Below are 22,781 nucleotides of genomic sequence, written 5' to 3'. Positions count from 1 at the left end.
GAGTTGTAGCTATCGCCTTAGAAGAAGAGATGATGTATGTTTTTAACGCCCTAAACATGAAAGAACAGATCTGGGCGGCTGAGGGAGTGAGGGAGGAAGAGGTGGTGCTGGTGCGCTTTTGTGTCAGGTTCTCTCTGTGTTCAGTGAGAACCCACCTGGAGCATCTTTAGAGAGATTACAGTGTTATTTGCAATCTTGGTCCTAAATGATCAAAATTTTCTGTGAGGAAACCACATGCATAACTGTCTCTGTCATAAAGACCCTGTGCTTGTCATGTTATTCCAGAATTACTGCGGCGGCCTACGACAAAACTCTGAGGACCTGGGACCTTGAAACAGGCAAGCTGCTGGTAAGCATGCCCTGCCCAGTGGAGGTGTCGGTGCATGGGGTCTTGCCGGGCCTCAGGGAGCCTTGGGGTGGGAAGAGAAGCCAGTCTTCCAGCAAAAGAGAATTTTCTCAGGGACCCAAGATGATGGAGCATGGGCATCGGGGAAGGAGAGCTCGCAGGAGCAGGCAGGAGCAGGGCTCTGCTTGAAGGACGGATACCAGTGGGGTGGGGGTGGGGTTAACGGGTCATGGCATTTCAGGCTGAGGGAAAGAGACCCTCCTCTGTGAGGTCGGGATTTGATGCGGCGAGAAGTGGCACAGAGGCCAGAGGAAAAGGCCCCTTGGCCAGAGCATAAGGGTCTGGGCCTTTCCCCATCTGTTCTCCATCTTGGAGAGGCCACCACCCATCACCCAAACTGCCCTGAGACCCCCTCTCTCCTGCCCAGTCCCCAGCAGCTCCTCATCGCCTCTCCTCTCCCTTCCTCCTCTTTTCTCCCCTGGAAAAAACAGTCTTTCACCAAGGCCGGTGTTGCTCAGTGATTAGAATGTCAGCCCTCACACCGAAGGGGCCCGAGCTTGATTCCCGGTCAAGAGCACATACCTGGGGTGCAGGATCCACCTCTGGCCCTGGTTAGGGGGCGTAGGGAAGGCAACCAATCCCTGTGTCTCTCTCACATCAATGTTTTTCTCTCTCCTCTTCCTCCCCTCCTATCTTCTTCTCACTCTCTCTGAAAAGCAATGGAAAAATATCCTCGGGTGAGGATTAAAAAATAATAAATAAACAATCTTTCTCTTAGTGCAAAGGTCAGTTTATATTCATTGTAAACTTTTTTTTACAAAGACAAGTCAAGATAAAAAAAAACAACAACCCAAAATTAAAAACCTTAAGACCCCCAGAGATTATAGTTAACATCTGTTGTCTCTTTTCCTATGTTTACATATGTTTACATAGGAACACAGACAAATATGTCCTGTTAACAGCATAGTATCATTTCAGTACACATCAGCATCATGCTTTTTAATGGGTGTGTGGATTCCATGGGACAAATAGGTCATGCTGTGCTCCACCATTCCCGGGTACAGGGCATCGGCTGCTTTCACTCCGTCATAAACAATGATACAACGAGGAAAGTTTGCATATAATTTTTATACATATGCAGCAATATTTTTTTGGATACAGAGCTGGATTTTATTACTAATTTGGTACAGACACGTGGTGCTTTTTAAAATTGCTCTCCAGAAATCTGTGCCAACTCATACGCTTGGCACTGGAGGAGAGCACCCTGTCTCCCACCTTCACATATCAGATATCATAATTTTAAAAAATCTAACCCGTTTTGTAGGTGAAAATGAGACTACCCTTGACCTTTGAGCATTTTATCAAATGTTTACTTCTTCTCTTGTAAATTTCCTATTCTTGCCTCCAGCCAGTTTTCCTAATTTGGATGCTTTCTTTGCCAAAATGGACAGGGATAAAATAAAGTTGGCCATTACTAGAACCTCGCTGCCGGTTCTGCTGGGTGTTCTCCTGCCCTTGTTCATCAATCCTGGACATAGATTAATTAATTACACTTATTAATTAAAACCAAGTGAACTTAAAAATTCAGTTTCTTATTTGTACTCTCCCACTGTAAGTGCTCAAGGGCCACATGTGGCCAGTGGCTAGGATATTGGACAGCATATAGATGGAACATTTTTATCGTCACAGAAAGCTCTACTGAGCAGCTGGGCTAGAGAGAAAACAACTTGTTAATCCTTGCCCTATTTCAGTGGAAGATCAGGCATGAAGGCTTCATCACCTCCTGTAACTTTTCTCCTGACGGTAAATATGTGGTCTCGGGCTTGGATGTGGATCACGGAATCTGTATAACAGACGCAAGAAACGCCATGACTGTAACGCCATGACTGTGGCACACATCAAAGGTGAGTTTGCATGGGTTCCCTGCTCTGTTCTGTCGGCCATGGTAACAGCTGCTTGTCACTTGACTGACCGACTTTCAATTGCTTTATTTGGTGAAACTGTAATAATATGAGCCACATAATTAAAGATGGGACACGGATTGCTAAAAACACTGTCCCCATCAGTTAAACTTTTTCGTTCAGTTTGTGCTTGTAATAAATGAAACAATGTTCTGCTCCAACCTCACGTAGACATTTAAAGCCCAACCTCCTATTGAATGGAAGCTCAGCCTTCTTAATGTTTTGCTCTACTTTCTAATATTAAAAAAATCATTATTGTATGTCAATTTCCTGGTTGTGATATATCATTATGCAAGATGCTACCACTGGGGGAAACTGTGCGTACAGGTTATCCTTGTAACTGCATGTTAGTTGACAGTTATCTAATCTAATAAAAGACAAACATGCAAATCGACCGTACCTTCGCTACGCTTTAAGCCACGCCCACCAGCCAATCAGAGTGACTATATGCAAATTAACCCAACCAAGTTGGCGGCCGGCAGCCACAGAGCTTGAGCAAGCAGGAGGTTTGGTTGCTCCAATGATGGAGAAAGCCAAGCTTCCCGCCTGCCACGGCCGGCTCTGAGCTCCACTCAAGGCTACAAAGTTTCAATTATAGAAGATAAATAAACCCCAGATACCTGCTTTCAGCCAGCCGTGGCCACAGAGCTGGAGTGAGCAGGAGGCTTGGGTTACCCCTGGCGATGGAGGAAGCCAAGCTTCCCGCCCACCCTGGCTGGCTCTGAGCTCCACTCAAGGCTACAAAGTTTCAATGATAGAAGGTAAATAAATCTCAGAATAAAAAAGAAAAAGAAAAAAAGGAGAGGCTGGGAGCTTCTGTCGCCAGGGGGCTTGGCCAGCCTGAAAACAGCCATCAGCCCCTCACCCAGGCTGGCCAGCCACCCCAGTGGGGACCCCCACCCTAAACGGGGTGTGACCAGCCTGCAAACAGCCATCAGCCCCTCACCCAGGATGGCCAGGCACCCCAGTGGAGACTCCACCCTGATCTGGGACACCCTTCAGGGCAAACCAGCCGGCCCCCACCCATGCACCAGGCCTCTATCCTATATAATAAAAGGGTAATATGCAAACTGACCCTAACAGCAGAACGACTAGGAATCACTGGTCACTATGACATACACTGACCACCAGGGGGCAGACGCTCAATGCAGGAGCTGCCCCCTGGTGGTCAGTGCGCTCCCACAGGGAGAGCTCTGCTCAGGCACAAGCCACGTTGATGGCTGCCAGTACAGCAGTGGTGGTGGGAGCCTCTCCTGCCTCCTCAGCAGTGCTAAGGATGTCCGACTGCAGCTTAGGCCTGCTCCCTGCTGGCAAGTGGACATCCCCCGAGGGCTGCCGGGCTGTCAGAGGGATGTCTGACTGCCAGCTTAGGCCTAATCCCCCGGGGAGCGGGCCTAAGCCAGCAAGTGGTCATCCCCTGAGGGGTCCCAGACTGCGAGAGGGCACAGGCCAGGCTGAGGGACCCCCCTAAGTGCACAAATTTTTCTGCACTGGGCCTCTAGTAGCAAAATAAATAGTTAAAAAATACATAATCTTTGTAATAAAATTTGATGTGTAAAGTCAAAAGTTAAAGACTGTTGTACCTGTCCTGTCTCCTCCCCAGAGATGCCTATTATAAACAATACTAGAGGCCCGTTGCACAAAGATTCGTGCAATAGGCCTTCTTTCCCCTGGCTGCCAGCACCAGTTTTCCTCTGGCACCCAGGACCCAGACCTTCACTCTGGCCACCGCCTTCCATCTTCGCTCTGAACACAGTCTTCACTGTGGCTGGAGCCTTCAATCTTTGCTCCTCACTCCAGCCGGAGTCTTCAGTCTCCAGCCAGAGCTGCTCCTGTAGCTCCTTCTGCCCCCCACCCTCCCTCTCATAGCTTGATTGCTGCTTTGCCTGCAGACCTTGCCGACGGGCTCCTGGGTCCCAGGGGGCCTCCTTGCCTGCAGCCTGGCTTTCCGGCGGCTCCTGGGGTCGCACACAGGGGCCTGGATGGCGGCTCCCAGTGTCCTGCCCTGCCTGCAGTATGCAAATTAGCCGCCATCTTTGTTGGCAGTTAATTTGCATATCACACTGATCAGCCAATGGCGATGGTAGCGAAGGTACGGTTAATTACCATGTTTGTCTATTATTAGATAGGATGTTGCTGGGTGGCCTTCCTGAACTGTGTGTGTGTGTGTGTGTGTGTGTGTGTGTGTGTGTGTTTGCACACACAGTGTTATTTCCTGTATGTGCTTTATGTCTGTTTTTAGCAATGTGGACCCAATATATGTACAGTGCCTCACAGCTTGTATGCTTCCCTTAATGTGTCACATCCTACTCTACCTCTCCTCACTCTCTGGGTTCTAGCTGCTCACCATGCTTCTCCATGCCCTGTCCCACCTCCAAGCTTTTGCTCATGCTGTTCCTTCTACCTGGAGCACTCTTCCTGTCCTGCTTCCCTTGACAACTTCTGGGCCTTCCTCAACCTCTCAAGGCTGCCCCAGGCTGGGCCAGACTTATGCTGGCCAGGAGCTGTGAGATACCTCTCCCTCCTCTCATGGCCCCTCGCATGCAGCGGGGCATGGCCCACTCAAGGGTGAATCCCCATCAGACTGGGAGCTCTGCTGGGACAGGGAGCAGATAGGCTGTTTTCCTTGTTCAAAGCCTGGCACATGTGGTAGGCATTCAGGAATGTGTGAGAACTGGAATGGTGTTTCTGGACTGTTGTCACTGTTGGGGAGTAGTATGAGCCTCTGGGCCATGAGAAGCAAGTGGCTCAGGATGTGGAACATGGATAATGAGACCTTTCCCTGTGCCGCAGATCATCACAAAAGATCAGTCACAGGCTGCTGCTTCGACCCTGATAGCCAGAAGGTGGCTTCTGTCTCGTTGGACAAGAGCGTCAAGATCTGGGATATTACATCCCAGGCCACCCTGCTCACCATCAACACGTGAGGAGGGGCCCCAGGAAGCCGGGCAACATCCTGCAGCAGGGAGGGGGCAGGGTCCCCATTCATGCCCTCCTGGGTTTGGCCTGCATACCTTCGGCTTGTTAGCCAGCATCCATGTTGGGCATCTCCTGGGCAGCTATGAAGAGGCTGCAGAGGGGGAAAGGGAAGGCGGAGGGCAGGCCGGGGAAACCACCAGTCTGTGGGATGGGACAGGCTTTGGGTGCATTTGTCTCATTGGGAGCCAACATAATCTTAACTGATTTTAACGTTTGCAAGTAGTAAACATAAATATTTTGTTACACACACACACACACACACACACACACACACACACACACACTTGCTTCAACTGTGAAACATAACTGAGAAAACTCAAGAGGAGAAGGAAAGTCTACTATATTTACCCATATTTTGCTTACTGTGTTCTGTCTTCCTTTCTGATGTTCCAAGTTTCTTTCTTTTACTGCTTTCTTTCTGTTTAGAAAAACTTCCTTTAGACATTCTTTAAGGGTAGGTCTGAGGGCCATAAATTCTCTTAGTTTTCTTTAATCTGAAAATGTCTTGATTTCCTCTCCATTCCCAAAGGCTATTTTTGCTGGATACATAAATCTGGGTTGACAAGTTTTTTCTTTCAGCATGTAAAAACTGTCATGTCACTTTCTCTGGCTCCCGTGGTTTCTGGCACATGTGGGAGCCAGAGAAATCCACTGTGAGGTGTCATTTCTCTCTCGCTGAAGATTTTTTTCTCTGTCTTTACTTTTCAGTGAAGATTTTTTTCTCTGTCTTTACTTTTCAGAAGTTTAATTATGATGTGTCTGTGTATAGATTTCTTTGAATTTATTCTATTTGGAATTATATATTTTTGAATCTATAGGTTTATGTGTTTTGCCAAATATGGTAACATTTCAGATGTAATTTCTCTGATTACTTTGTCAGCCCCACTCTCTTTCTCCTTTCCTTCTGGAACCCTGGTGAAACAAATGCTCAGATATTTTTGTTATAATCCCACAAGTTCCTGAGGTTCTGTTTTTTCCCCCCATTTTTTTTGATAGGTTAATTTATATTGTCCGCCTTCATAGTTACTAATGCTCTTCTCTGTCCTCCCCATTGAGTTTTTAATTTTGGTTACTGTATTTTTCAGTTCTGAAATTTCCATTTGATCAGTCTTTAGATCTTCTATTTTTTTGGGGCGGGGACTGAGGATTTCTATCTTTTTTTTTTGTTTCAGGTGTGATTATAATTGCCCATCAAAACATATTAAAAAAAATTTAATCTCCACCAGAGGATTTTTTTCTAATTGATTTTTATTTTTTGTTAATCTTCACCTGAGGATATTTCACACACCCCCCCACCCCCATTGATTTTGAGAGAGAGTGGAATGGAGGGGCAGAGACACAGAGAAACATTGATGTGAGAGAGACACATTGATTGGTTGCCTCCTGCACATGCCCCAATTGGGGCCAGGGATCGAGCCTGCATCCAAGGTACATACCTTTGTTCGGAATCGAACCCACGACCCTTCAGTCCGTGGGCTGGTGCTCTAACCACTGAACAAACTGGCTAGGCTAATTGATTTTTAGAGAGAGGGGAAGGGAGAGAGAGAGAAAGTGAGGGAGATGAAAGAAAAACATCAGTTCGTTGTCTCTGTATGTGCCTCAACCAAACCCAAAACTTAGGTATGTGCCCTGATCAGGAATTGAAGCCGCAACCTTTTGGTACATGGGACAACACTCCAACCAACTGAACCACCCAGCCAGGGCCCATCAAAGCATGGCTACTTAAAAGAGGTAGGGATGGCACTGCAGTTTCCCCCAAGATATTTGGCTGAAGTAAGGTGGGTATTGTCTAAAGGTATTCTGTTTTCTCAGGCTCTGCCTTTGGCTAAGGAGAAGGAGTTCATTTGGAGGCCTTTCCTTTGTTCGTCCTTGCCTTGTTGTTGTTGTTACAGGTTTTCCAGTGCCCAGTCCAGGATATATGAAGCAAAAGGAAAACCCTAGGGCCTCACAGCACGCCCCCTTTTGGTCCCAAGAGTCCTGGCTTGTCTGCCTTCTTTTCTCCGCCCTCCAGTCTTCTGTTTGCTCTATAAATGCCCAGGGTTGTTCTCTGTGCTGTACAGGAGGAATAGAGAGAAGTGCATTGACTCCATCTTGTCCAGACATGCACGTGCAACACAAGCACTCCCCCCAAACATTGGTACTAAGAAAAACGGGCTTTGATGAGAAGTGGAATTTGTTTGAAATGAGAACCCATCCTGGAAAATAGATTTAGCCCTGGCCTGAGCCCCAGTGACAGTGTCCAGACTCTGGGGCGGCCTTTATTTTCCATCTCCAGGTTTAAACCCAATGAGAGTGTCTGGATGCCGAGATGGCTCTCAGCCCAATAGGCACAGGAATTTGGAAAGTTTTACCCTGAATGCCCCTGGGAAGTTGACTCCTCCCCATGCCCCACCACCCCCTTGATCTTGCTCAGTTTGCGCATTTCAAAGAACTGAAACAGAGTCCAAAATTCTGACCTGAGCACTAGTTTTGTCCAACCCTTTCCTCAGGTGGAAGGATTGATTTTATGATCCAGGCTACTCAGAGATGTTCATTTATGTTCATAGATTTGCTTGAAAACTCTGTCTATAACAGGAGATGAGAGTCATGGGAAAAATACTTTGAGGATTACAAACAACAAAAAGCAGCAAAGTGCTCACAGATTTCTTTTTTCAAAACAAGAAGACATTTAAAAATTGAGAATGGATAACTCAAAACTATAGTAATTAAATGCACAACATTACAATATGCTTTAATGACACTGAAGACAGACAAAGAGAGAGGGAGAAAAAGAGAAAGAGAGCGAGCAGTTGGGGTAAAGAGGAGTGAGTGGGAGGGGGTGGGGCAGGGGGCTGGGGAGACTAGCCAAGCCTCCAGGTCCTGGAGGGAGAGGAGGTGGAGGGTGAACGGGAGAGCCATGTGATCCAGCACCAGGCCTGACGGCTGTTAGTCCCTTAACCGTCCCCACAGCTTTTCCAGCTGCTCTTTGTCCTCAAGCAGCTCTGAACAGTGCAGCGGTTCTCTGCAGGGGCAGTTGGACCCCAGTGGACACTTGGCAGTGTCTGCAGCCAGTTTTGCTGTCACAACTAGGTGTGAGGGCTACTGGCATCTAGTGGGTGGAGCCCAGGGATGACACCCAACATATTACAATGTACAAATCAGTTCCCTATCACAATGAGTTATTCAGTACAAAATGTCAGTATTGCCATGATGGAGAAATCCCGGAATAGTGAGACATAGAGCAATTACTGTCTGGACCATTGTAGACAGGAATGAAGTTCATAGGTCACAGGGCATCAGCTCCAATGCCCTCTCCCTTCACCCTCCCCCCATGTAGGTGGGCCATCAGATTTTGTAGGAGCCAAGTGCTAACATGTGCACCCTTCCATCTGTTTCAGGGCACATGACAATGCAGTATCAAGCTGCTGTTTTACCTTCAGTGGCCATTTCCTGTGTACAAGTTCTTGGGATAAAACCTTAAAAATATGGAACGTCCATACAGGGGAGTTTCGAAACCAGGGAGCCTGTGCAACTCTGATGCATGGCCATGAAGGTTCTGTGAGTTCCTGCCAGTTTGCCAGAGACAGTGAGTAATACACACTTAGGAGGATTCTGCACCTGTGGGAATGCTGGGCAGGGTTCCTCATGTTTCATTCACGTGAACTTTCCTCAGCACAGAGTTGATTTTCAATGCTGTTGGCAGTGAGGGTAGATTTCTTTTCCACAAGAACAACAACAAAAAAAAAAGGCAAGAGAGAGATTCATAGACATAGTTTGTAAGTGATAGAAACTCAGTTCAATGTGGTGTAAGTAGCAAAAGAAATTAACTCCTGTAATGGGAAAGTCTAGGGTCTGGTCTCACTTGAGATGTGGCTGGGTCCAGACACTCAGACTATGTTGCCAGGGAGCCAACTCTTCTACTTAGATAAGCTTCTTTCTTGTATTGGTATTTTTCCCCAAATAGGCAAAGTGGCCCCCGGTGGTTCAGGCCAACAGCGGTTCTGGCTGCTGGCACTCCTGGAGAAAGAAACTCCCTCTGATGGTCCCAGCACAAGTCCCACAAAAGACTCCCATTGGCCCAGCATGGGTCACATGCCCATCTCTGAACCAATCACTTTAGCAGGGGATGAAAGGTACTGATTGGCCTGGTCTGAGTGACTTGTCCATCTCCAGAGTTAGAGGTTAAGGTCAGTGCACTCTGAAGCAGAAGGACTGATAATAGGCGAGGGAAATTGGGAAGCTATTTCCAGATGAAGGGGCAATGACAATAAGCTGCCATGGCAGCTAACCCCCGTGGGGGAGTGACTGCTCCTGAGACCCAGGAGCCAAAGGTTAAACTCCTCCATCCTCATGGAGTGTGTGTGGGGAGCACCCAGCCAGTACCCACACAATCACAGTCTCACTTGAGAAATGCAAGGGTTTTTCTGAATAACTTTTCCTCTTCAGAAGCAGCCTCTGTGAAAGTCAGACCCCACTACGAGGTGCCCTGCCAGTTTCTATCCTTGGCTTTATTGGGTTCAGAGTTGCACAGTCAATCGCTGCTATTTGCAGATTCCATCTTTGTAAATTACAGGCTAAAATTTATTTGTAACCCTGGCACTTTTGTGGTCACTCGTGGATATGTGAATTGCAGCAGGGAGCTTGAGTTAGCCTGTGCATGCATTCCCAGCTGAAGTTGAACAAGGTGACTCGCTGCCTTCTTGTTTCATCTCTCTTATCATACTGTGTACTTTTTGTGGTCTATTTAGTGACACGTTTCACAATTTGAGCTTTTAGTTGGTGAGTTACTGTTTAAGACACACCCCTAATACAGGGTTGCACTGCTGTCCAGTGTTCCTAAGTGAGACAAAGCTGCGATATGCCTTATGGGGAAAACACATGTTACAGAAGCTTCATTCAGGCAAGAGTTACAGAACTGATGGCCATGAATTCAATTCTAATGAATAAACAATATATATAAATAAGGTGTCTTTAAACAGAAACCGACATAAAACAAGGTTATGTATTGATCAGTTAAGGAAATGTGACCAGAAGCTCACAGGAACCTAACTCTGTATTTCCCTTAAGAACAATGGTTCAGTATTTGCAAATTCGGTGTTTGCAATGACTTGACAGAATATAGCTACCATTAGTAATGAGAATCAACTGTAATTGGGGTTGAACCATCAGGAAGGGTCAGAGTGTCCTCAGAGTGAGCCATGAGGCACCTCACTGACGCAGCCTCAGACCTGCTTGGACCTCCCACAGGAGGAAGCAGTTGGCTGGGGAAGATGACCCCTTGAGACTCTGATTTTGTGTTGCAGCATCTTTTCTCGTGTCTGGAGGGTTCGACAAGACTGTGGCTATTTGGGATGTCGGAGAAGGCTACCTGAAGCACTCCTTGAAGGTACCAATGCCAGCATCAGATAGAGTATCTGAGCTCTGTTCCTTAGTCATTCCATGCGGGGTGGTGGATGCTGGGGGCACAGCAGACCTAGATGTCGCCTGTGGAGCTGATCCCCCTGTGGGGAAGGACAAGCAAATCATCGACAGCGTGAGTGAAATGGAGAAACCACAATGGGCGATGTGGTAGGAACGGACTGCAGGGACAATCCTTGGTGGGTGGGAAGGGAGGGCCTCATGGAGAAGGTGGCCTTTGAGCTGAGAAACAGATGGCAAGGAAGGACTGGATGAGCGAGGCTCTTGTGGGGGGGAATTCCAGGCAGACGGAAAAGCAGATGCAGAAACTCAGAGATGGGAGAGTGTTTAAGCACAAGAGAAATTACTGTGCAGAAGGCTGAATGCCACAGTGAGGTGCTCACAGAAAGCTGTGGGCTCCAAAATTGGGTGCTTTTGGCTGCAAGTTAGAGAAGACTCCACTCAGAGTAGCTCTATAAAAAGGGCATGGCTTATCCAACATGGCCAGATTCCAGAGGTCGGTGGTCCCAGGACCAGCTCCTTCATTGCCGCTGTTCCACCCTAAGATGTCTGCATACTCCTCGATCCTGTGATTTCATGGCACCTTTGGCTGGGAATGCTTGCATCCATGAGTCTGGGTCTCTCTGTTCCCTGTGACCAAATGTAGACGATGTCCCCTTGATCATCACAACATTCAGCCTCCCATGGCTGGTCTGCCTGAGCTTTCTTCTCCGAGCATTTGGAGGGGCAAAAGGAGTTTATATCACAGCAAATAAATGGCTTAAAACTCAATATTCAACTGCCCTGTGCTTAAAATTAAGTCCCTTTGTCCTCCTGTTAGTTTGTTCTCACTTTTCCTCTCCTCTCCTCTCTCTCTCTATTCTTCCACCCTCAAATTCCTGCCCTTTTGTTATGCACATCAGTTTAACCTTCTCTCTGGTTCCCTGTCCTTCTACCAAACCATGTTGCCTCACTGTCCATCTCTTTGCAGAAGAAAAAGGCCAAAGAGTGATAAGGATGCTAACACAGAGCTGACGTCATCAAATGTCTGGCCAGCAATGGTGTCCATCTCCTCTGAGCTCCTTTGTATCTGAGGAAAACTATCCCCCATTTGCTTAAGTTTGTAGTCACTTGAAGCCAAAAGCCCTCTCACCAATTGGACCTGTGAGTAGTGTTCCCTAGAACAAAGCAAGCAAAAGCCTGCAAGAGGTGCTCTGGCACCAGCTGGGAATACAATAATTCTTTTCCTGTCCTCCTGTTTTTAAAAAACACACGAAGGCCCAGCTTGTGTGGCTCAGCGGGTGATCACCACCCCATGCACTAAGAGGTCACAGATTCCATTTCTGGTCAGAGAACATGCCTCTGTTTCGGGCTCAATTCCCAGTAGGGGGTGTGCAGGAGGGAGCCAATCAATGATGTTCCTCTTTCATCGATGTTTCTATCTCTATCTCTCTCCCTTCTTCTCTCTCTAAAAATAAAGAAAATAAAAAAGACATACATGTGTACCACAAGCCTTTACATTCTGTGTTCCACCTTAAATGTCCTTGGCGAAACCAGGGAAGCACAATTACTAGTAGTTACTCTTAAATGTAAGCAACATTGGGTTCTTCACTTTTTTTGTTTTGTTTGTTTTTGTTGTTCTTATAAATCCTTTCTTCTAGATCAGCGGTTCTCAACCTGTGGGTCGTGACCCGTTTGGGGGTCGAACGACCCTTTCACAGGGGTCGTCTAAGACCATCGGAAAACACATATATAATTACATATTGTGTTTGTGATGAATCACTATGCTTTAATTATGTTCAATTTGTAACAATGAAAATACATCCTGCATATCAGATATTTACATTACTATTCATAACAGTAGCAAAATTACAGTTATGAAGTAGCAACGGAAATAATTTTATGGTTGGGGGTCACCACAACATGAGGAACTGTATTAAAGGGTCGCGGCATTAGGAAGGTTGAGAACCACTGCTCTAGATCCTTGCTAAAATTCTGTTTTCCACAGGGCCATAACGACTGGGTGATGGATGTTGCCATTAGCAACAACAAGAAATGGATCCTGTCTGCTTCAAAGGTAAAAGTGGCCAACCTTTGAGTGACCTAAAATCTCTATTGCATCTGTGAGAATTGGTGATAAGAGAAGCGCTATTGTCCAGTGAAATTCTTGGGCAGGCTCAGTTTGAGGGCCACACCTGGCCAGGCCGCCCCCCTCCAGGGAGCCGCGTGTACAGGGAAAGGAAGTTCCTCTGCCCCTCATGTGGGGAGTCGCCAGGTATTTCTGGGTCTGCACCACTGGCATTTGAGTTTTATCGGAACAAGGGCCTGGCCAGACTGGTAAGTGGTAAAGCCAACCAGAGCCTTGGAGGGGGAGGCATCGGCTGCAGACAAGGAGCAGAGATCACCCTGAGGTCCCAGGTGTCTTCCCTCCCTACCTCACTGCATCCTGGGATTCCCATTTCAGTGGCACATAGCGACTAGCCCAGGATATCCTGAGGGCTGTCCTCCAGGTGTGAGGACCAGAGAAGTGGGGCGTCACCTTGCCCCCCACCTTTATTAGAGACATGTCATTCTCTAAGCTGAGAGTTTTTAAATCTATGAGACTGTGGACAAGACTCTGCCTGGGCAGTATCAACCCAGGATACTGCCGTGCCTGACAGAAAAACCGTGTGTGTCATTTTTTAATTTTATTTTTTAAAGATTTTTTTAATAAATTCATTTTAGAGATATATCAATGTGAGAACACACACCCACTACCGGGGATTGCACCCCCAATCCAGGCATGTGTCCTACTGGGAATCAAACCAGCAACCTTTCAGTGCATGTCCCGATGGCCAACCAACTGAGCCACACCAGCCATACCAGGGCTATGTGTTATTATTTTAATACTAGAGGCCCGGTGGGGTCCCTTGGCCTGGCCTGCAGGATCTGGCCAAAACTGGCTCTCCGACATCCCCTGGGGAGTCCCGGATTGCAAGAGGGCGCAGGCCAGGCCAAGAGACCCCACTGGTGCATGATCGGGGCCAAGGAGGGACTGCGGGAGGGCTCCAGAGCGTGTCTGGCTAAGGAGGGACTGCGGGAGGGCTCCAGAGCGTGTCTGGCTAGTCTCTCGCTCAGTCCTGGATCCGCTGGACCCCAGCAGCAAGCTAACCTACTGGTTGGAGCATCTTCCCCCTGGTGGTCAGTGCTCGTCATAGCGACTGGTCAACAAGTTGACTGTCTGCCCTCTGCTGGTCAGTGCATGTCATAGCGACTGGTCGACAGGTTGACTATCTGCCCCCTGGTGGTCAATGTATGTCATAGCAAGCAGTTGAGTGGCCTTAGCATATCATTAGCATATTATGCTTTGATTGGTTGAATGGCTGACCAGATGACCAGACACTTAGCATATTAGGCCTTTATTATATAAGATAAAAACATGAAAAAATGCCCTGGCCTGTGTCACTCAGTGGTTAGAGTGTCAGTCCACACACCAAAGGGTTGAGGGTTTGGTTTGATTTCCAGTCAAGGGCATTTACCTGGGTTGCAGGTTCAATCTGAGCCCTGGTCAGGGGTCATTCGGGGGGCAACCAATCAATGTGTCTCTCTCACATTGATGTTTCTCTTTCTCTCTCTCCCTCCTCCCTCCCTTTCACTCTCTTTTAAAAAAAATAATGGAGCCTGGCCGGTGTTGCTCAGTGATTGAGTGTTGACCCAGGAACCAGGAGGCCATAGTTTAATTCCTGGTCAGGGCACAGGTTGTGGGTTCAATTCCCAAAAGGGCATGCAGGAGGCAGCTGATCAATGATTCTCTCTCATCCTTGATGTTTCTATCTTTCTCTCCCCCTCCCTTCCTCTCTCTGAAATCAATAAAAACATATTTTTAAAAATTGCTATTAAAAAAAAACAATGGAAAAATATCCTTGGCTGAGGATTAAAAGAACAAAGAAAGAAACAAACAAAGAAAGCCATGAAAAATGATTGTCAGTTATAACTCAAGAAAGTGGAAAAAAGTAAAAATTAAAACAAAATATGAAAATGAGTGTTTATTTGAAATTATGTTTTATTCTTTATGTTTTACTTTTCTGTTACATAAATGCTCTTATTTAAATAAAGCAACAATAGGACTAGTTACTAGCAGTAATTAGTAGTAATTAAAAGTAGGACTAATTAAACAAATATGTTTAAGAAAAATATAAAACATTTTATAATTTTTCTTTCTGTCCTTGGTTACAGCAATTTATTTAGATTTTAAAAAGTCTTTATTGGAGAGAGAGCGAGAAATCGATTGCTTGCCTCCTATACGCATGACCCGGGGACAAAATGTGCCCTGACCAGGATGATGCTCAACAAACTGAGCTACACCAGCCAGGGCTCAGTGTATATTCTTATTTTTTTAAAATATATTTTTATTGATTTCAGAGAGTAAGGGAGGAGAAGAGATAGAAACATCCATGATGAGAGAGAATCATTGATCAGCTGCCTCCTGCATGTCCCCTACTGGGGATTGAGCCTGCAACCCAGGCATGTGCCCTGACCTGGAATGGAACTGTGACCTCCTGGTTCATAGGTCAATGCTCAACCATTGAGCCACATCGGTCAGGCTGTATATTCTTAAGATACATATATGCAAGACTTTATAAAAAAGAGAACATAAATACAATAGGATTGATTAATTAACTATTAGTTATATTTATTTATTTCAGCTTTATTGAGATATAATTGATATATAACATTGTATAAGTTTATGGTGTATAGTCTGTTGATTTGACACACTTATATATTGTTAAATAATAACCTCCATAGCCTTAGCTAACACCTCTTTCATGTTACATAATTACCATTTCTTTTTTATGGTGAGAACATTTATGATCTATACTCTTAATCAAGTTTCAAGTTTATAATACAGTATTATTAACTATAATCACCAAGCTGTACATTAGATTACCCAACATTATTCAATTTATAGCTGGAAGTTGGTGCCCTTTGACCAACATCTCCTATTTCTACTTCTTTTTTGTTTTTAATATATTTTTATTGATTTCAGAGAAGAAGGGAGTAGAGAGAAATAAAAAAATCAATGATGAGAGAGACTCATTGATCGGCTGCCTCCTGCACAACCCCCACTGGGGGTTGAGCCCACAACCCAGGCATGTGCCCTAATCAGGAATCGAACCCAGGACTTTTCAGACCACAGGCCAATGCTCTATCCATGGAGCCAAGCCGGCTACGGCCCAACATCTCCTATTTCTTCTATCCCCAACCCCCTGTAAACACTACTTACTCTGCTTTTAGGAATTTGGCTTCTTTAGATATCACTATAAGTGAAATCACTCAGTTTGTCTTTCTCAGTCTGACTTATGTCATTTAGCATTATTCCCTCAAGGTCTGTTCATGTTGTTGCAAATGGCAGAATTTTCTTCTCTCTCATGGCTGAACAATATTCCATTGTATCTACATGCCGCCTCTTCTTTATCCATTCATCTGTTGACAAACACAATAGCCAAGATGTGTTTCCATATCATGCCTATTGTGAATGATGCTGTAATGAACATGGAAGTGCAGATATCTCTTTGGGATCTTGTTTTCATTTCCTTTGGAAATATACCCAGAAAAGGGATTGCTGGGTAATATGATAGTTCAATTTTTTATTTTTTGAGGAACCTCCATACTGTTTTCCATAGTGACTGTATCAACTTACATTTTCACCAATAGTGCACAAGGGTTCCCTTTTCTCCACATCCTCATAGCACTTATCTCTTGTCATTTTGGTGATAACCTTTCCTTTTCATGTACCTGTTGGCTGTTTTGGAAAAATGTCTATTCAGTTCCTCTACCCATTTTTTAATTGGAATTTTTGTTTTTCTGTTATTGACTTGTATGAGGTATTTATATATTTTGGATATTAATCCCCTATCAGATATATGATTTGCAATTATTTTCTCCCAGTCCACAGACCTCATTTTCATTTTATTGATTGTTTCTTTTTTTGTTCTGTTTTGTTAATCCTCACATGAGGATTGTTTTTTCATTGCTTTTTAGATAGAGTGGAAAGAAGGGAGGAAGTGGGGGAGGGAGGGAGAGAGAGAAAAAGAGAAAGAGTAAGAAAAAAAGAAAGAGAAAGAGAGGAGAGAGACACATCGACTGGTTGTCTTCCACAGGAGCCCAACAGGGGAGGATGGAGAGCGAACCGAGGTACATGCCCTTTTCTGGAATTGAACCCGAGACCCTTTGGTGCGCAGGCCAGTGCTCCACCCCCTAAGCACACCAGCCAGGGTTGACTGTTTCTTTTGCTGTGCAGAAGCTTTGTTGTTTGAGATAGTCCCAGTTATTTATTTTTGCTTTTGTTTCTTGTGCTTTTGGTGCCATATCTGAATGTTTATTTTCCTGAAGGTATTTTTAAGATCAAGCTTCATAATGGCATGTAAACTTTGCAGATCTGTGTAGTTTGATACATATTGTTGCATTTGAAATATTGTGTGTATTGTAACTGGCTTTATACAAAATAGTGAATAGCGGAAATTGTATAATTTAATCATATACTCAAAAGTATTAACCAAAAAAAAAAAAAAAGAGGCACAAAAGTTTTAAATTTTGATGAAGTCCAGCTTATCTATTTTGTATTTTGTTGCTTGTGTTTTGGTGTCAAATCTAAGAAACGACCGCCTAATCCAGTGTGACAAAAATTTACTCCTATGTTTACTTCTAAGTTTTCTAGTTCTTCTAGTTTTCTAGTTTTAGGTTTTGGAACCCTGGTCAAAAATAACTGACAATAAATGTGAGGGTTTACTAATATTTTGGGCCTCAGTTCTATTCCATGGACTTACGTTTCTATTTCTTATGCCTGACCTACCCTGTCTTGATAACTAGCTTTGTAGTAAGTTTTGAATCCTCCAAAGTTGTTGTTCTTGTTCTAGATTGTTTTGGCTATTCTAGGTCCCTTGAATTTCCATATAGATTTTAGGATCAGTTAGTGCAGTGGTTGGCAAACTGCGGCTCGCGAGCCATATGCGGCTCTTTGGCCCCTTGAGTGTGGCTCTTCTACAAAATACCGACTTCTGCACATGGGCCACAAAGTTTCAATCGCACTGTACGTGCGCGCCTGCATGTGGTATTTTGTGGAAGAGCCACACTTAAGGGGCCAAAGAGCCGCATGTGGCTCGCGAGTCATAGTTTGTCGACCACTGAGTTAGTGAATATCTGCAGAGGAGTCAGCTGGGGTTTTCATAGGGATTGTGTTGAATCTGGAGATCATTTTGGGGGCTACTGCCATCTTACCAATATTAAGTTTTCTGATTCATTGAACATGGGATGTCTTTCAATTTATTTATGTCTTCTTTAGTTTTAACAATATTTTTTAGATATTGGTCTGTGAGTTTTGCACTTCTTTTATTAAATTTATTTCTAAGCATTTTATTCCTTTTGATGCTAAATGGAATTGTCCAACTGCAAGATTGTTCACTGCAAGTGTATAAAAATACAATTGATTTTTGTGTGTTGATTTTATATCCTGCCCTCCTACTGAGCTTGCTTATTAGTTCTAATAGCTTTTTAGTAGATTCCTTAGGATTTATTATATACAAGGTCATATAATCTTCAAATAGAGATAATTTTACTTCTTTTCGAATTGGATGCCTTGTTTTTCTTTTTTTCCACATTAGTATTTTTGTGGAAGATGAAAAACTTTTGAATAATTTAGAACTTGCCTATCTCATCCCCATTCAGTTACCATATGTGCTTTTCACACTTTCTTCTCTACCAAACCTAATCAGGTATTTCTGCATACTGTGCAGTATGCTTTGTTCTGGTTATTTACTCTCCTGTCTAGGTGTTTTTGTGTGTTTTTAAAAGACAGTTTTCTTTTTTCTTTTAATTCTCACCCAAGGATATTTTTTCCATTGATTTTTTTTAGAGAGAGAGTGAAAGGGAGGGAGAGAGGGAGGGAAGGAGGAGGAAGAGGAGGGGGAGGAGGAGAAGGAGGAGGAGGGGGAAGATAGAGTTAGAAAGGGAGAGAGAGAGATTGGTTGCCTCCCATACACTCCCAGACTGGGGCCAGGGATTGAACTTGCAACCGAAGTACATGCCCTTGATCGGGAATCAAACCCTCAACCCTTCAGTCTTTGGGCTGATGGTCTAACCATTGAGCAAAAAGGCCAGGGCTAATTGATTTTTTAAAATTGGTTTTTAATTAAATAGAGAGAGAAGAGGGGGAGAGAGAGAAACATGGATCGGTTGCTTCCTGTATGTGTCCTGACCGGGGATTGAATCTGTATCCTAGGTATGTGCCCTGACCAGGAATCAAACTCGCAACCTTTTGGTGTCAAACCTGCAACCTTTTGGTATACCGGAGGATGTTCAGGGCCCCTAATCTACTTTTACGTGTCTAACTGTCATTAAACACAATTGTGTAGCTTCCTTTTCTGGTGACGCAAGGGCCATGCTGTCATTGGTCTTGTAATTGTTCTCATTTTCATTATCCTCTTACAAAACAGATCACGACAGTCACAGTTTAAAAATTCTATCAGCACTGTCTGAAACAAAGCTCAACAGTTAATCCATAGGTAGAATCAAAGGCAAACTGTTAAAACTCAGAGTTACAATGCAGTTAAGTTGAATATTTAAGTCGCATCACTGGGAGTGAATCACAGTGATGGGTGATCTATTATTGTGAACTGCAAAGTGTGGAAAACAGTAATGCCCTATGGCAGGTGAATCATCTATGCATATCCATTTGGCATTGAAGATATTTTGCTTTCGGCTCCTATTATGAACTTCCACACCCATTGCTGAAAAATGGGACACGGGACTTGCAGAGCAAAAGCTGGAAAGGTGCTGTAATCGGTTTGGCTCAGTGGATAGACTCGAGCGTCGACTGAAACGTCCCAGGTTCCATTCCGGTCAAGGGCATGTACCTTGGTTGCGGGCACATCCCCAGTAGGGGGTGTGCAGGAGGCAACAGATCCATCGATGTTTCTAACTCTCTATCCCTCTCCCTTCCTCTCGGTAAAAAAAAAAAAGAAAGAAAGAAAAGCTGGAAAGGTACTGGAGAAACTGAGACAGTTGGTCACCTGAACCCTGCTCCTCTGCAGGTCGAGTTTCTCCACACGTAACCTGACGAGCTGCGCCTCCCTGGGGCCGCCCAGCCCCGAGAGCCCGTTTTGTGACCGCTGGTTTGCTGTTTAACTTTTTTTAGGATAAGACCATGAGACTATGGAATATTGAAGAAATTGACCAAATTCCTTTGGTAATCAAGTGCAAAGAGGCCCATGGCTTAAAGGTGAACCAGGTTGGTACTGGATAAAATTAAGCCAAATGAAGGCTTTCATTAGTTACCACTACAAATTAATTTATTCTTTGAACAAATATTCCGTAACTGGGGAATGAAACCATGAACAGATTGAAATCCTTGTCCTGAAGGAGCTTAAATTGTAAAAGGGGAGAAAAACAAAGAAATAAGGAAATATTTAGTGAGTCACATGGTGCTGAGTAATTGGGAGAAAAATAACAGGGAAGGGGAATGAGAGTGCTGGAGGCTGCTCTAAGGGTAGACGGGATAGGGCTCATTGAGAAGGTGACATTTGTTCAAAGACTTGAAGATGGTGCCAGTGTTTAGGGGAAGAACTTCCCAACAGAGGGAACAGCCAGTGCGGAGACTCTGAGGCAGAAGTGAGCCTGGTACGTATTTGAGAAGTGGAGTGAGGGAGGGGACTGGGACATGAGCCGGAGGGAGCACTGGGCACACAGCTGGACACTGCCTGCGCCTCCTACACTCTGGCAGCAGACCCTCTGGTTAGGCTCTCAGTGCCCCATTGCCCATGGAAAGGGCTCAGGTGCCTGTGTTTCTTTAGTGAAAGATCTTGATGGTAGAAAGAGCACATCTTCTGCTTCACCAGGTGCAGCCAGGGCTGGCCACAGAGGTTCTCCCGGGGCAGTGGGGGCCTGTCCCTACTAGGGCCATGGAGCCGATACCTGGCTGTCACTTTAAGAGGCTGAGGAATCTACCCTGGGCCCTCTTGAGTCTTCCTTCCCTTGGAATCCCACAGTCACCTAGGCTTGTCTCCTTTCAGAAGGTCTGGCTGGGAGCCACTGCTTCTGGAATGACTAATTTAGGACCAGCACTGCGGGGTAGGGGAGTGGGGGGTGGGAGCCACATGAATCTCGTTTTTGTGGCCAGCAGGTTCTCATAGCCATTGAGGCCATGTTGGCCCTGAGGCCCTGGAAGCTGACTGACTAGCTACAGAGCAGTGCTGGCATGTCCTCCACTTGCCAGGTGCTGCCTCCTCTGAGCCCTGTCATTCTGGGGTTGGGCCATGAGAAATTATACTGTGGAAGAAAGAAGATTTAATTTAAGAAAAAGGCTGGATTGTCTCAGTGGCCAGATTTCTCAGAGGGCCTGCCCCATGCAGGGCTTGGTCTGTCCTCCTGCGCGCTTTAGTATCCTGAAAGGCAAGGGTGGCAAAGCACAGGAGCTTGGGGCACTAGGGCAGAGGCATGCCACCTTGCAGGCTTGTCTCAGGGGACTGTGTTGTGATGGGAACTCCCGAGAGACCTCTCCCCATGGCCCGAGAGCCCCCCTGCCCCGTGGTGTCGCTCACTTGTCTGTGGGAAGCAGATGTAGTGAGTGAGCTGGGCTGCCCTATCGACTGTTCTCTGTGTGCTTTGGCCAGAAACAGGCTCTGAGATGGAGGAGGATGCTCAGCAACTTCATCATCTAGTAAAAATCCCTGCTTTGTTCAGAAATTGTGCTTATTCGCTTTTCACGGTTCTAATAAAAGTGATGTCAAGGAGTCAGGATATCCCCTTGGCCCCATGTTCTTTGCACAGAGCAGAGGAGGGGGTTAGAACCCTCCGCCCTGTCCTCTCCACTGCCAAATGCTTGCCATCCTGCCCCCAGAACCCCTGGCAATACTTGCATAGCTCTTTGTGGGGAGAGAGGGAGAAGCCTATGCCCATTCTCTCAGGGGCCTGCAATTCCACCCTTGCTTGGATAGAAGCCCCCGAGAGGAGGCAGCTCTCTCCTTAACCTAACCCACGGTGGTTGGTCTGGGTGAGAGAATTCTAACTGCATGCCTTGATCCCTTCTGACTAGCACCTCTTTCTATTATGTTTGAACATTTCATGTCAGTGTGAAGAATGTGAAAGGCCTTTCTCCACCTACGACAGTGACGTCTTTTCTGAAACAGTCACCAAATGTGTGTTCTGCCGGATGGATGCAAGTTTGTCAGCAGAGGCCTCATCATCAGAAAGGAAGGGCTCACCCGCAAGGGAGTGCAGCTTGGGCAAGGATAACTGATGGCCCCTGGGCCCTTTGCGTGACCTGAGCACAGGCCAGCTCTCACGTAGGTCTCAGGGCTCTGCAAGGACCTTCCCTGGGGCCCTTCCCTGGCCGGGTGGGCCTGTCTGACTGGGGCAGGAGCCATGCTCTCGCTGGGCTCCCACCACGGTTCCACCTCAGCTCCACACACCCTGTTGAACAGGATTGGATGCTTTTAGTTTTCAGGCAGAATAAACCTAGATCCTTTTGGCAAAAGAGTGTGCGTGTGAATTTCAGGAGCATTCTTGCTATTTATGAGCTTTATGTCCTGGTGTTCATCCAGACACATTTGGATTCCCATTCTGGGCTCTGGAGATGCCCTGCAAGGCAGACCTTGGGGGCTGGGACTAGCAACCCCTGAGGAAGGGCTTGTGAATGAAGAGGAAGATGTGTGGGGCCTCCTCTGTGGACGAGACTGTGGGTGGCTCCCTGTCTAATGCTCCCAGATGGCCACCTGCCCCGAGCAGAGGCAGTCCAGTTAGGCAGGCAGGTGGTGGGCATTTCTATCACAGAATGTTTCTTACTCCCCCCCCCCCCACCCCCAGACGTTTCCATTTCCAGCATGCCCATGCATGTGGACTGCTGCCTTCTGCTTCCACAGAATATCCACAACATAATTACCTCAGAGGTGAAGGTTTCAGATGACAAACACAAAACCCTCCCTTTTCCATTAGGTATTGCTCACGGGTCAAATATCATTCGTATGCTCCTTGGTCCATTTAAAAAACGTTATTGCAGGACTCACTTACTTAGTGCCCCTTGTCTGGCATCCTGTGAGTCTGCTCAGGAGCATCGTAACCTGATCGTCATTCTTTGTGCTTAGTGA

General features: G+C 45.8%; 1 protein-coding gene across 1 annotated transcript in view; it reads left to right on the top strand.

The window, feature by feature from the left end:
• Positions 1-21,934, top strand: part of WDR88 (WD repeat domain 88) — a 35,363-nt gene extending 13,429 nt beyond the window's left edge. The window contains exons 4-11 of the mRNA XM_006096002.3: positions 286-349; positions 2,098-2,220; positions 5,082-5,230; positions 8,664-8,851; positions 10,569-10,651; positions 12,671-12,739; positions 19,835-19,927; positions 21,767-21,934. Coding sequence (XP_006096064.1) covers positions 286-349; positions 2,098-2,220; positions 5,082-5,230; positions 8,664-8,851; positions 10,569-10,651; positions 12,671-12,739; positions 19,835-19,927; positions 21,767-21,934 — 937 coding nt within the window. The remainder of the gene's footprint in view (positions 1-285; positions 350-2,097; positions 2,221-5,081; positions 5,231-8,663; positions 8,852-10,568; positions 10,652-12,670; positions 12,740-19,834; positions 19,928-21,766) is intronic.
• The last annotated feature ends 847 nt before the right edge of the window (positions 21,935-22,781 follow it).

Source organism: Myotis lucifugus, unplaced genomic scaffold (genome assembly GCF_000147115.1).
Source record: "Myotis lucifugus unplaced genomic scaffold, Myoluc2.0 scaffold_164, whole genome shotgun sequence".
Taxonomy (NCBI): Eukaryota; Metazoa; Chordata; class Mammalia; order Chiroptera; family Vespertilionidae; genus Myotis; species Myotis lucifugus.
Note: the sequence above shows the minus strand (reverse complement) of the source record. Positions and strands in the feature narration are given on the sequence as shown.